The 12,425-nt window shown below is 39.5% G+C and overlaps 1 protein-coding gene and 1 non-coding gene across 3 annotated transcripts in view; both read right to left on the bottom strand.

Annotated features, from left to right (window-relative positions):
- LOC149000329 (transthyretin-like protein) overlaps nucleotides 1–11,951 on the bottom strand; it is a 41,363-nt gene extending 29,412 nt beyond the window's left edge. For both annotated transcript variants that reach the window (XM_089140756.1, XM_089140757.1), the window contains exons 1-3: nucleotides 11,706–11,951; nucleotides 11,528–11,619; nucleotides 11,292–11,349 (exon numbers count right to left, since the gene is read on the bottom strand). In XM_089140756.1, the coding sequence (XP_088996882.1) occupies nucleotides 11,292–11,349; nucleotides 11,528–11,619; nucleotides 11,706–11,843 (288 nt within the window). In that variant the 5' untranslated portion in view covers nucleotides 11,844–11,951. The remainder of the gene's footprint in view (nucleotides 1–11,291; nucleotides 11,350–11,527; nucleotides 11,620–11,705) is intronic.
- Nucleotides 11,952–12,082: 131 nt separating this feature from the next.
- On the bottom strand, nucleotides 12,083–12,155 carry TRNAR-UCU (transfer RNA arginine (anticodon UCU)). The gene has a single exon. It is a non-coding gene; the product is annotated as a tRNA-Arg (tRNA).
- Nucleotides 12,156–12,425: the final 270 nt, after the last annotated feature.

Raw genomic sequence — 12,425 nt, 5'->3', positions numbered from 1 at the left:
GAAGAGATTCAATCAGGAATCAATTCAAATTAAAATTTTGAATGATGCGGTGGCATATGACACTATGTTCAGAGGCCTAACAGACGAGCATCTTCTGGAATTCCTAATCATGAACAAGCCGGCGAATATAGCGGAATTGACAACTCGTTGTAATCAGTATGCAAATATGAAGGACATTCTCCAAGCAAGAAAAGAATCTGACAACAGTGGAGTTAAAAGGAAAGATGATGGAGTTGTGAAATCTGATCAGAGAGATCAGAGAGAGCGAAGGAATAGCAGAAGTTTTTCAAGAAATATTCCTGATCGTCAATACAGAAGGGACATCCCAAGACCATTCCAAGAAAACTACACTCCTCTCAACGCAAGAAGATCAGAAATTCTTATGCAAATTCAGCATCAGGGATTTATGAAATGGCCATTACCTATGATAGCAAAGGCGGATGAGAGGAATCCGAATAGATTCTCTAGATATCACAAAGATCATGGTCATGATACTGATGACTGCAGAATTCTGAAAAATGAAATTGAACGACTGATCAGTCAAGGAAGATTGGACCAATATGTTCTAAAGAGAAATGGGGGCAACAGAAGAAATGCCGCTGATCAGCCGAGAAGGTGGAATAATCGAACACCAGCTAGAGAAGAACAAACCAAGGGAGATTTTCAGTACAACTCTCCAGAGGAAAATGCTAAACAACAGGAAAATCGGCAGATTCAATAGAAGCAGTCCCCCGTCATGACCATCCTGGGAAGTTTGGATTTAAATTCAATTTCAAAGTCAAAGGCGCATGCCAGGTATGTGAATACTGTTGAATCTCATGTTACTCCTAGAAGAATCAAAATGATGAAGGAAATAGTCTTCACGGAGGAAGAAATGGAAGGAATTCAAGAACCACACGATTACGCCATTGTGGTGGTCATCGAGGTGGCAAACAGAGATATTCATAGAGTTCTGGTAGACACAGGATCATCTGTAGACATCATAGTCTTATGAAGCTTTTCAGCGATTGAAGTTGGATACGGTCAAAATAAAACCTTGCAGCACAAGGCTATTTGGATTTTCTGGAGAGTCTACTTTGGTAGAGGGGACTGTGGAGCTAACAATAACACTTGGAACACATCCACAAACGGTAACTACAGTTACTAAATTTTTGTTAATAAAAAGTCTATTAGCATACAATATAATTCTCGGGAGACCAACGTTGAATAATATTGGTGCAATAATTTCGACAAGACATTTGAAGGTCAAGTTCCCAACAGAAGGAGGCATTGGAGAATGCAAATCAGATCAGAAAACTTCAAGGCAGAGCTATACAACTTTTTTGAAGGATTCAAAGGCACAAGGTAAGGCACTCGCCTTTACTGTTGAAGTTACGGATAACAGGGATGAGGAAAAAATTCAAAGAGGTGAACCAGTAGAAAAGCTGGAAAAAATCTGTTTTGGTTTGGAGAATCCAGAAAAAGGGACCATGATAGGAGCTGATCAGAATAGTCAGGACAAGGGGCAATTGAGAGAATTTCTTCAGCAAAACGCAGATGTCTTTGCCTGGTCAGCACAAGACATGCCGGGTTTAAGCAGAGAAGTGGCGGAGCATTGTCTATGGATAGATAAATCTATCAAACCAGTGAAACAGAGACGAAGGAATTTCTCGTCAGAAAAGCATGATGCAATTAAAGTTGAAGTGGACAAGCTTAGGAGATCTGAGTTCATTGAGCAAATCGAGTGTCCAAGGTGACTAGCGAATGTGGTAATGGTGAAAAAGCATAATGGAAAATGGCGAATGTGTGTAGATTACGCTGATTTGAACAAGGCATGTCCCAAGGATTGCTATCCTTTGCCGCGAATTGATCAGTTAATCGATGCTACATCAAGTCAGCAAATGTTGAGTTTTATGGACGCATATTCTGGTTATAATCAAATTCTTATGAAGAAGGAGGATCAGCCTCACACGGCATTCATGACCAATCGGGAAAGCTATTGTTATAAGGTTATGCCTTTTGGGTTAAAAAATGCTGGTGCAACATACCAAAGGGCGATGAACAAGTTGTTCGTTGATCAGATTGGAAGAAATATAGAGGTTTATGTAGATGATCTTCTTGTAAAAAGTCAATTTAAATCTGATCATCTCGCCGATTTAAGAGAGTGCTTTGATGTATTGAGGAGAAATGGAATGAGACTCAATCCTGAGAAGTGTGCATTTGGAGTTTCATATGGTAAATTCCTAGGTTTCATGGTCACACAGAGGGGTATTGAAGCAAATCCAGAAAAAATCAAGGCTATCTTAAATATGACAGCTCCCAGCAGTATGAAAGAAATTCAAAGCTTAACAGGAAGAGTTGCAGCATTAAGTAGATTTATATCAAGATCAGGAGATAAGTGTGCACCATTCTTCAAGGCGTTGAAAAATCTAAATGCACTCAACGAATTCAAATGGTCAGAGGACTGTCAGAATTCATTTGAAGAGCTGAAGAGGAGGCTGAGCAGTCCACCAGTTTTATCTCGACCAAAGCCCGGAGAGAGCTTGCAGATATATCTATCTTCTTCAAAGGAGGCAGTAAGCGCGGTGTTAATCCGGGAAGAAGGTACTGTTCAAAATCCTATCTACTTTGTAAGCCATACATTGTTAGATGCAGAATCTAGATATCTGGAATTTGAGAAACAGGCTTTCACCTTAATAGTAGCAGCCAGGAAGCTCCGACCCTATTTTCAGGCTCATCCAATTATTGTTCTTACTAACTGGCCTTTAAAGAAAATACTGCATAAGCCTGATCTGGCGGGGAGAATGGTATCATGGGCGATAGAGTTAACGAGAACATGATATAGATTATAAACCTAGAACTGCGATAAAGGCGCAAGTTTTGGCTGATTTTATTGCTGAAAGTATTTCATCACCAGAGGAGGAAAAAGATTCTAGTGAGGTGTCTTCTATGTGGACCTTACATGTAGATGGGTCAAGTCATTCACAGGGAGCAGGAGCGGGGGTGATTTTACAAAGTCCGTTCGGATTTGTAATTCAAAATGCACTTCGGTTTAATTTTCATGCTTCAAACAATGAAGCAGAGTATGAAGCTCTTATTGCAGGATTACAATTAGCCAGATCTCTCTGTGTTCAAAGCATTGAAGTAAAAAGTGATTCTGAATTGGTGGTCACTCAAGTCACGGGAGCGTATGGTGCGAAAGATGATCGAATGGTCAGCTATCTTAAAAAAGTATCACAATGTAAGGAGTGGTTCACACAATTCTCAGTCACGAGGATATCTCGAAATCAAAATAATGAAGCGATTCTCTCGGCAAAATTGGCATCCGCAAAGTCCGTTTCTATTCCACAAGCTGTATATTATGAGGAGCTAGATATTCCGGCATATTCGAGCGGGAGATAATGGAAATTGACGCAGAGATATCTTGGATGGATCCTATTATACAATGATCGAAGGATGGTATTCTTCCGAAGATAGGGAAAAGGCCAGAACTGTGAAAAGAAGAGCTGCCAGGTTTATTCTAAAAAATGAGCTATTATATAAAAGAACAGTTTCTGGGTCACTTTTGAAATGTTTGGGACCCTCTGATGCTCTTTATGCCTTATCAAAGGTTCACGAAGGAATCTGTGGAAACCACTTAGGTGGGAAAGCTCTGGCTTATAAAATTCTAAGACAAGGATTTTATTGGCCACGTATGCAATCTGAGGCGATTGAATATGTAAGAAGGTGTCATCAATGTCAGATTCATGCACCAATTCAGAACCAGCCAGCAGAGCAACTAACATCAATTCTTAATCCCCTTCCATTCGCTATGTGGGGTATGGATTTGTTGGGGCCTTTTCCTGTTACAACTGGAGGGAAAAAATTTGTAGTGGCAGCAATCGATTATTTCACGAAATGGGTAAAAGCAGAAGCCCTGGCAACAACTACCACAAGTCAAATTGAAAAGATCTTCAGAAATCATGTCATATTCAGATATGGCCTACCAAAGATTCTACTTGATCGATCACGGACCGCAATTTGATAATGAAAGATTCAAGGAATTCTGTGCAGACTATCATATTGAGTGCAAACACTCATCTGTGGCATATCCTCAATGCAATGGCCAAATTGAGGTAACAAACAGAACACTTCTACAGGGAATAAAAAGGAGGCTGGATGAAGCGCATAGTTTGTGGATTGATGAGCTACCTCATGTACTATGGGCGTATAGGACTACGGTCAGGACCCCAACAGGTGAAACACCTTTCAGACTGGCATATGGGTCAGAAGCATTGGCTCCAATGGAGGTTATGGTGGGATCAAACAGATATGAGGGATTTGATCCAATAACTAATGAAGAAGGACTGCGGGCAAACCTTGAATTTTTAGATGAAGTCAGAGAAAAGGCCTTATACCGTAATATGGAATATCAGAGGAGAACAGCGGCGTATTATAATGCTCGAATCAAACATAAATCTTTCAGAGTAGGAGATTTGGTTTTGAGGAAAAAATCAGCATCAGATCCAAGGAACTGTGGAAAGCTTTCTGCAAACTGGGAAGGGCTATATGTGGTAACAAAAACTGTGAGCAAAAACACATATTGGCTGAAGGATTCTCATAAGTTGTTTGAAACGACCGTGGAATGTAATTCACCTTAAGAAATATTATCAGTAGAAAGAATTTTCTGGTATTCTTGGAGAAAGCATTTTATTAAACGTGGTCATCCAAAGTTTCTTCTTCATTATTAATTCAGAGGACATTTATACGAACCAGTTCTTCTGATAAAGCCATTTCAACGCTGATCCAGGGTCATTCCTTCCGAGGATGATCCCGACTTTCCGAAGTCAGGCCCAAGTGGTCAGCCTTACGAGGTCACGTCATGCCTTTTCAACGCTGACTCAGGATCACTCCTTCCGAGGATGATCCCGGCTTTCCAAAGTCAGGCTCAAGTAGCCAACCTTCCGAGGCGTGATTATGCTAGCTAATCCGGATCATTCCTTCCGAGGGTGGTCCCGACTTTACGTAAGTCAAGCTCAAGAAGCCAGGTCATGCTAAGCTAATCACGGATCATTCCTTTCACGAGGGTGATCCTGGATTGTTCCTTCCGAGGAATGATCCCGACTTTCCGAAGTCAGGCTCCAGTAGCCATCTTTCTAAGGCAGCATTCGGATCGAGTACGACGGAATTAATCAATAAAATAACTCAAGGATCAGGTTACACCAAGGACTATTAATCGAAGTTCAAAGATTATCTCAGAAATCAACATCTCAAGGTATCCGATCGGGTATTAAAGTTCCTTTCAAATACTTTTTCATCAGAAGTATTTCAGCAGAAGTCAATTTACAAAGTTTGATCAAAGATATATACATCTAATCAATTATGAATTGGTTAGAAGATGATAGTTAACATTACAAAAGATACTATTCTGTCAAAACTAAAAAAAAAAAAAACAACAGAAGGAAGGAAGAAAATTTCATTCATATAAAAGTTTGACAAGTTAAAAAACCTCATATGCAAAAGAGGTAGACAAGAAAGAAAAAGGTAAATTCATAAAGCAAAAAGAGTGTTTTCTTCAAATTTGTGGTTTTGTAGATGGATCAACATCTGTAGCATTACCAGATGGATCAACATCAACAATATCATCAGCAGCAGTCTCTTCATCTCCTTGAGCAGGTAAGTTATCATCATCATTGTCATCTGAACCACTGGCAGAATGATCTGGGCCAGAGCTGGAGGAATCACTCATGTCATTGTCAGAATCATCTTCTGATGAGCAATCAGAGTTGGGATATTTCAAATTCCTAAGATCAAAAAAGGTTCTAGAAGGGAGAAATTCTGGGGATAACAGCTTGAAATCTAAACCAGGATGAATCTTAAGGATTTCTAAAAAAATTTGGTCAGAGCAATCCTTTACCATATTCTTGCAAAACCCTAGGAAAGTTGGATTATCTCCAACTTCCTTCATTGAGGAGGTAACTGAATTTAAGACTATCTGGTTTTCACTTTGTATTCTTCTCTTCTCAACTTCAAACTGTTTCCTCTCTGCTTCTAAATCTTCATGCAGCAAAGTTTTGAATTTTAAAGTTTCATCCAGGAGAGCATGAAGACTTTCTTTCTCTTTAGAAACCAAACTAAAGGAAGCATCGAGATTATCCTTTTCTGCTGTTATTTCATTGAGTCTTAACCCCAAATCATTATTTTTATCCTCCAAAGCAGACTTCTCCAGCAGAATTGAACTGAAAGCTTTCACATGATATTCTTGAGCCAACTCTAAAGTTGTATTTAGCTTTTCAATCTCATTAAACTTTTCCTGGAGTTCATTCTTTTCTTTCTCAATACTTTGTGACCAGACCAAGGCTCTGGTTAGCTTTCTTTTAAAATCTTCTCTTTCATCTGTGGCAATTCTAGCCCTGTCAAGGGCATCATTCTTTAACATTTCAAGCTGAGAAAGCTCATTCCTATAATTCAAAACGGCTTCTCTCAACATAGAAACTTCTTCCTGCAATTCAGCACAATGGTCAGAGCAAATTTCATAATCAGTATGCAAACTATCAAGATCATTCATCAAATCAATCTCTCTGAACTCAGCTGCTGTTAATTTTCTCTCTGAAGATCCCAATTTTCTTCGAAGATCTTGTACCTCATTGACCAATTCGAAGTTCTTTTTGATCAGTTCATCATTTTCCTGAGACAAAGTTTTTTCTCTCTCCAATACTTCAGAAAATGCATTGAAGGCAGCCCCAAAACATCTGTTGATCAATCAATCAATATATATATATATATATATACATTAAAAACAATAAAAATAATCAAATCAATAGTAAATTAATTCTAAATAAAAGAAAGGGAAAAAGGTTTAAATCTTACCCCCACCCATGAGAATAAAGGTCAGAATCAGACATTCGTGCAGTATTCCTCTTGTCGGGGGGGATTCTGCCTTTTGTGCCCCACTCTCTAGCAACCTCCCAATTACGGCTAGCCGTATGATTTTCTTTTAAAAACCACTCAGGGTGGAAAGGATTCCCGGAATCGGCATTGCTCATGGTATCATCAACCTGGTCAGGGGCTGGTTGGAGGTCAACTATCTCAAGAATATTCTCAGGATTAACATTTACAGCAGCATCATTTGAACCAGTCTGCATGATGATATTTTCTTGGTTTTCATGACCATTTTGAGGGTCAATTACCATAAGAGCTTCAGGTGGGGCAGGATTATTCTCTGGTGGAGCTACATCATGAATTTCCTGGGAAATATTCTGGTTATTTTCCTCCAAGGGAGGAGCATCTTGATCACTTTTCTCAAAAGGGGGAACATCAGTATCTGGGGCAGCAACATCCAACACAGGGATGGATAAAGGTAAAACGGAAACGGAAATATCATTCACATGATCCTCGGCAACAACATCCAAGGGAGAGACAGAAGCATCAGCATTTTCATCACATAATTGGTCAGCTATTTCCTCAATAATACCACCTGCGGCATGTATTAATATGTCTTCAGCAATTCTCTTCAGATGGTCAGAAGAATAGTCAAATAAATCCTTACCTTGACCTTCATCCTCAACCATTTTTTCTGGGAAGACGGAAGTATCATGGGGAATTTCTTCACATGGACTATCTTCAACAGTGGGAACTTCTGTGGGGGCAATATGAATTTCTTTTCTTCTTTTCTTCTTCTTCTTTAAACCATACGAGCCCTGGTCAGAAACTGGACCTGTAGACCTAAGTCTGCATCTCAGTGTATTGGAGGTTCTGGAGGTCCTCATCTTGGGACCAGGGGTCTTACTTGCAACTGTTTTCACAATCTGCACATCGGTATCTTCTCTGATGGCACTTTCTGGAGCCGGGATGGTTTTCTCCTGGTCAGGGGAATCTTTTTCAACAGTTTTTCTTTTTGAAGGATGACGGGCAATGTGTTTCCTTTTCTTGGAGGGTTTAATAACCCTAGAATCGAATTTCTTTTCCTCTGAAGCACTTCTTCGGAGATCAGCAACATTAGGGATTGGACGAGCAATTACTTCTAATGGTAAAAATATATGATAATGAGTAAGGATTACAAAAATAAAGAAAGGTATACAACAGTTATTATCTTTACCTGGAAAAAGGCCGTGACTAATGAGACCTGCATCTGTCTTCAACTTGGCCGCATCTATGGGAGTTCCAGTGGGAATCATACTCCAGGTTATTCGGTCATATTCAGTAAGTACAGGACATACTTTCAGAGGAGATAAGGATTCCAAGGAATGTAAGCACCATCGAGACCGGAAGTTTGGATTGGGAATGGCACAGAAGAAGTACTTTTCCCGCCATTGCTTGTTGTCATGGGGAATGGAAGAATCAATGAAAATTTTGGATTCTCTTCCCAGTTCACTCACAATGCAGGTTCTTCTGGCAAAGTGAAGGTATCCGCGTTCGCGGGATACTTTCAAGGTGTAATAATTTCCGAAAAGGTCAACGAGATGGGACACGGTTCATCTGGAGAATAAACGCAAAAAAACAGTAAACTAATCTCCAACTATTTGGAGTAAGCTGAGAAGGGCAGACATGATAATAGTCCAATAAAGATTGAACTACGGGAATCAGGGGGATTCTAAAACTTGAATCAAGGAGATCAAGGTAGATGGTGATAACACCTGGATCAACTGAGTAGGGACGGTCGGAGGAGTCAGGAACCCATATTCTAGCATCAGAACGAAAATGGTAACTTTCCAAATAAGAATCCAGATGGAATTTCTTTATTTTGGTGGGATACCACTCAGGACCAGCATGCTTTGGGTCCATTTTTTCTCTGGACATGTTGACAGGAGTATAAAGAAGAATGGCTTCATCGTGAGCATACGGAACAAGTTTCCAGTCTGAAGGATTATGCTGAGAGGAGGAAGCACCAGACACGTTTTTCATTTGCTCGCTGCTTGGAGGTATATCAGGTTGAGCAGATGTACTGGGTACTGAAGGATTAGAAGCAGGATCCATGGCGGAGACAAGAAAGGAAGAAGAAGAAAACTGGAAAGGTAAAATCTGAAAAAGAGTGATAAAGGAGATGGCAGATAGGTATGTTTGATGTTCGCGAAGAAGAAGAGCAGAGTACGGAAAGGAACAAGTGACAGTTGATAGATATATATAAAGAATGAGAGAGGATTTCCTGAAAGGAGGGGGAAATACACGATGGTCCAAAATCAATGGTCATTACCTTTCGTAACCGACGCGTGGAATCAATCGGCTAACGTATGAAAACAGCAGTTGAAAAGAATGAAGATGATGTGTGAAAAGGCAAGGGAACAATATGATGGTAATGCATGGGAAAAAGACGAAATTAGTGATCAAGCGGCGGTAACGTTAAGGAAGCTAAAAAGTTATATTTGAAAATTCATAAAAGGTCTGACAAAACAGTGATTTCAGCCGGTTTTAAGATAACTTGGGGGCTGAGTACAGTAATATAATCTCAACCGATGCAAAGGACATGATTTCATGAGGGACATGGTTATAAGCTGATTTTCAAGATAATGATGATATGATATGATAACTCGTCATCAAGGTTTTGAAGAAATCGAGGATTACCTGGGGAAAAGGCGTAATAGCTGGACAAGGAATACTGTATGATCTTGGTGAAAAGGATAAAGCCTATTGATCAGAGTCTCATTTAGGTTCAACCTGATCAGCAGGCTTGGGGGCTTATGTTATAACTAATATATCCACTGCCGGTTCATACCGGTCAAACCAATCTTAATTGGGTTCGATTGAGAGATAAAGGAAGGACGATCAGCGACGTCCAAAGAGGAGCGATGATCCGACAGTTATGATTGAAAGAGTGTTATAAGCGGGAATGCAAGTATAAAAGCGAGGGAAGATCCGAAAAAAGGTAAGTCTCTAGAATCAACCAAAACTCTAAGCTCACTCTGATTGAACTCCATTACTAGCATTTTAGAAGCTCCAGAGAGCTCTGAAACACCATCGACACCATACTGACTAGATCGTCGGAGACGAGACGCCGACCAAGACGATCGGCTCCGTTTCTTACTGGTATTCTGTTTCTTTCAGGAGTGAGAGGTTGATCGATCGAAGAGCAAACCAGATCGAATCAAATCTGAGGAGTTCGGTGCGGAAAACTACGGTTCGGGGCGATCGGCAGAAATAACACCAACAAGTATGAACCAGGTTCGATCATATTTTCTCCACATCATAACTAAAGACATTCAAAATGAGGTCCCCAGGTGTATGCTTTTTGTTGATGATATTGTTTTGATAGATGAGATTCAACTAGGGATTTATACCAAGTTAGAATAATGGAGAGTAGCTTTGGAATCAAGAAGCTTTAAACTAAGTAGAACGAAGACAAAATATATAGTTTGTAGTCATGATCGCGTAGACAATGAGGTGGTGAAACTTAACAACAAGGAAATTCCTTAGAGTGATTGTTTTAAGTACCTAGATTCAATCATAAATAAAAGAAGTGATATATAATATGATGTTTCCCAAAGAATTAAAATAGGGTGGATGAAGTAGAGAGGTGTGTTTAGGGTCTTGTGTGATCGGTGTATTCTATAAAAGCTTAAAGAAAAATTCGACCAACTATGGTGTACAGTGCAGAATGTTGGGCTGTTAAAAAGAATCATATAGATAAACTTAGTGTAGCATAAATGAAAATGCTAAGATGGATGAGTGGCAAAACTAGAAAGGATAAGATAAGGAATTGTCATATTAGAGTTGGTCAGGGAGTTGCCCCCATAAGTGATAAGCTTTGAGAAAGTTGTTTCAAGTGGCATGATCATATTCAACAGAAGCCTATAAATGCTCATGTACTGAGAAGTGATATAATCCAGATTGAAGGAACTACAAGAACTAGAGGTAGACCTAAGATAACCTTAAGAGAAGTGGTGAAAAATGATATGCATAGTTTAGGCCTTGTATCTAGCATGGCCTCAAACAGAACTGTAGGCAAGAATCCATGTAGCCGACTCCATTTAGTTGGGATAATGCTTCTTGTTGTTGTAAAAGTGAATTCTCATATTAAGATGGCTGGCCATTAGCTTTTGGGCCATAACTAATGATTTCTCAAAAACATCAGAAAAACAGATGTCCTTAGAATCTCTGCACAAGGAAATGGCCTAAATACAATTCAAGTTCTACTAGATATTTCAGCTACAACTAAGCAATAATGGTTCACCCTTCCATAAAGGTTAAAAATAACAAGGTCAGTGTGTACCTTTGGCAAGAAAATAAATCCAGTTTCTTGTCAGTTCATTTTGAAAAACTATTGCACCATTAAGATCTTCAGTTCTATACATCAATGGCTTAGCCGCTTAAACATGTTAAAAATCAAGTATGCAAACCTGTAAAGTGGAATCAGTAGCAGTTGCTAATGCAGTTGATTGCTCACCTTTGCTCCACCTACACAAAACTAAATAGAGGATACATAAAAGAAACAACAGAAGAACTAGCATGACCCAGAATGCAATATAAATTCGATATAGGAGTGAACAATACAGAAGTTATAAGGGTAGCATCAGAAAGAGAGAAAAAAAAACAGTAAGAACAATTAGAAAAGGGAAAAAAAAAACCACTCAACTGTGCACTAGTGTCACTTTTCTGTTTCGCGGATTTTGGGTCTCCAATCTGAGGATGGGCGGAAAATGCTTCAAGCCAGCCATTAACATCAACCTGAAAAATCAGTGCAATAAACAACTCTACATCAAATTCCACATATATCTCTATTAAAGTATACGAAAATACAAAAAAGAGAGGACCTTGTTGAACCATATATCTCTCGCAGCTTCGATGGCTTGTTCGATGGAAGCAAAAGGGGCGACCTGAGCCATTTCGCTGGCGAAGGTTGTGCTACCACAGCACGCCAGGAAATCCTTCTCTTCAAATTCTGATTCCATGGCTTAGCTCTCTTGCTCTCTCAAAAAATTCCGATTCACAGATTAAACCCTGCTGCCACTGCTTGGAAGTGGTCGGAGAAAGAACGATCAGCAAACAGCGATGCAACCGAAGAGGACAGACTTTACACGGTAGCATCAGTTATAAAACAATGATACCATATGGACGGCAGTGATCGAGACCAGAAAGGACATGAAATCCACGTGGCACTTTAGCAAAATTTGAAGCGAAAAACGAAAATCATACCCGGTGGGACTCGAACCCACAATCGCCTGATTAGAAGTCAGACGCCTTATCCATTAGGCCACGGGTACTTGTTGTTCTTCAAATGAACGTTACTATTTAGTCAGAAAAAAAATTGAGAAGATTAAGTCCGTCTTCCAGAACTTTTCAATGACTTTCTTTATACATGAAATTTCCTCCAACATTGAAAAATTGCTAATCATATAAGATGATGTAAAGATGAAGTAGTTTCAAGATTTGGTAAGCTTGACATCATTTCAATCCTTGTAAAAAAATCTCTAATCACCATTAGCAAAACCCATAATCTCCATGCCTTCCCAAATGTCATTAAGAGAATTCAA

Source organism: Hakea prostrata, chromosome 11 (genome assembly GCF_041222555.1).
Source record: "Hakea prostrata isolate BN-2017 chromosome 11, UWA_Hpros_2, whole genome shotgun sequence".
Taxonomy (NCBI): Eukaryota; Viridiplantae; Streptophyta; class Magnoliopsida; order Proteales; family Proteaceae; genus Hakea; species Hakea prostrata.
The sequence above is the reverse complement of the archived record's forward strand: the minus strand, read 5'-3'. Positions and strand labels throughout refer to the sequence as shown.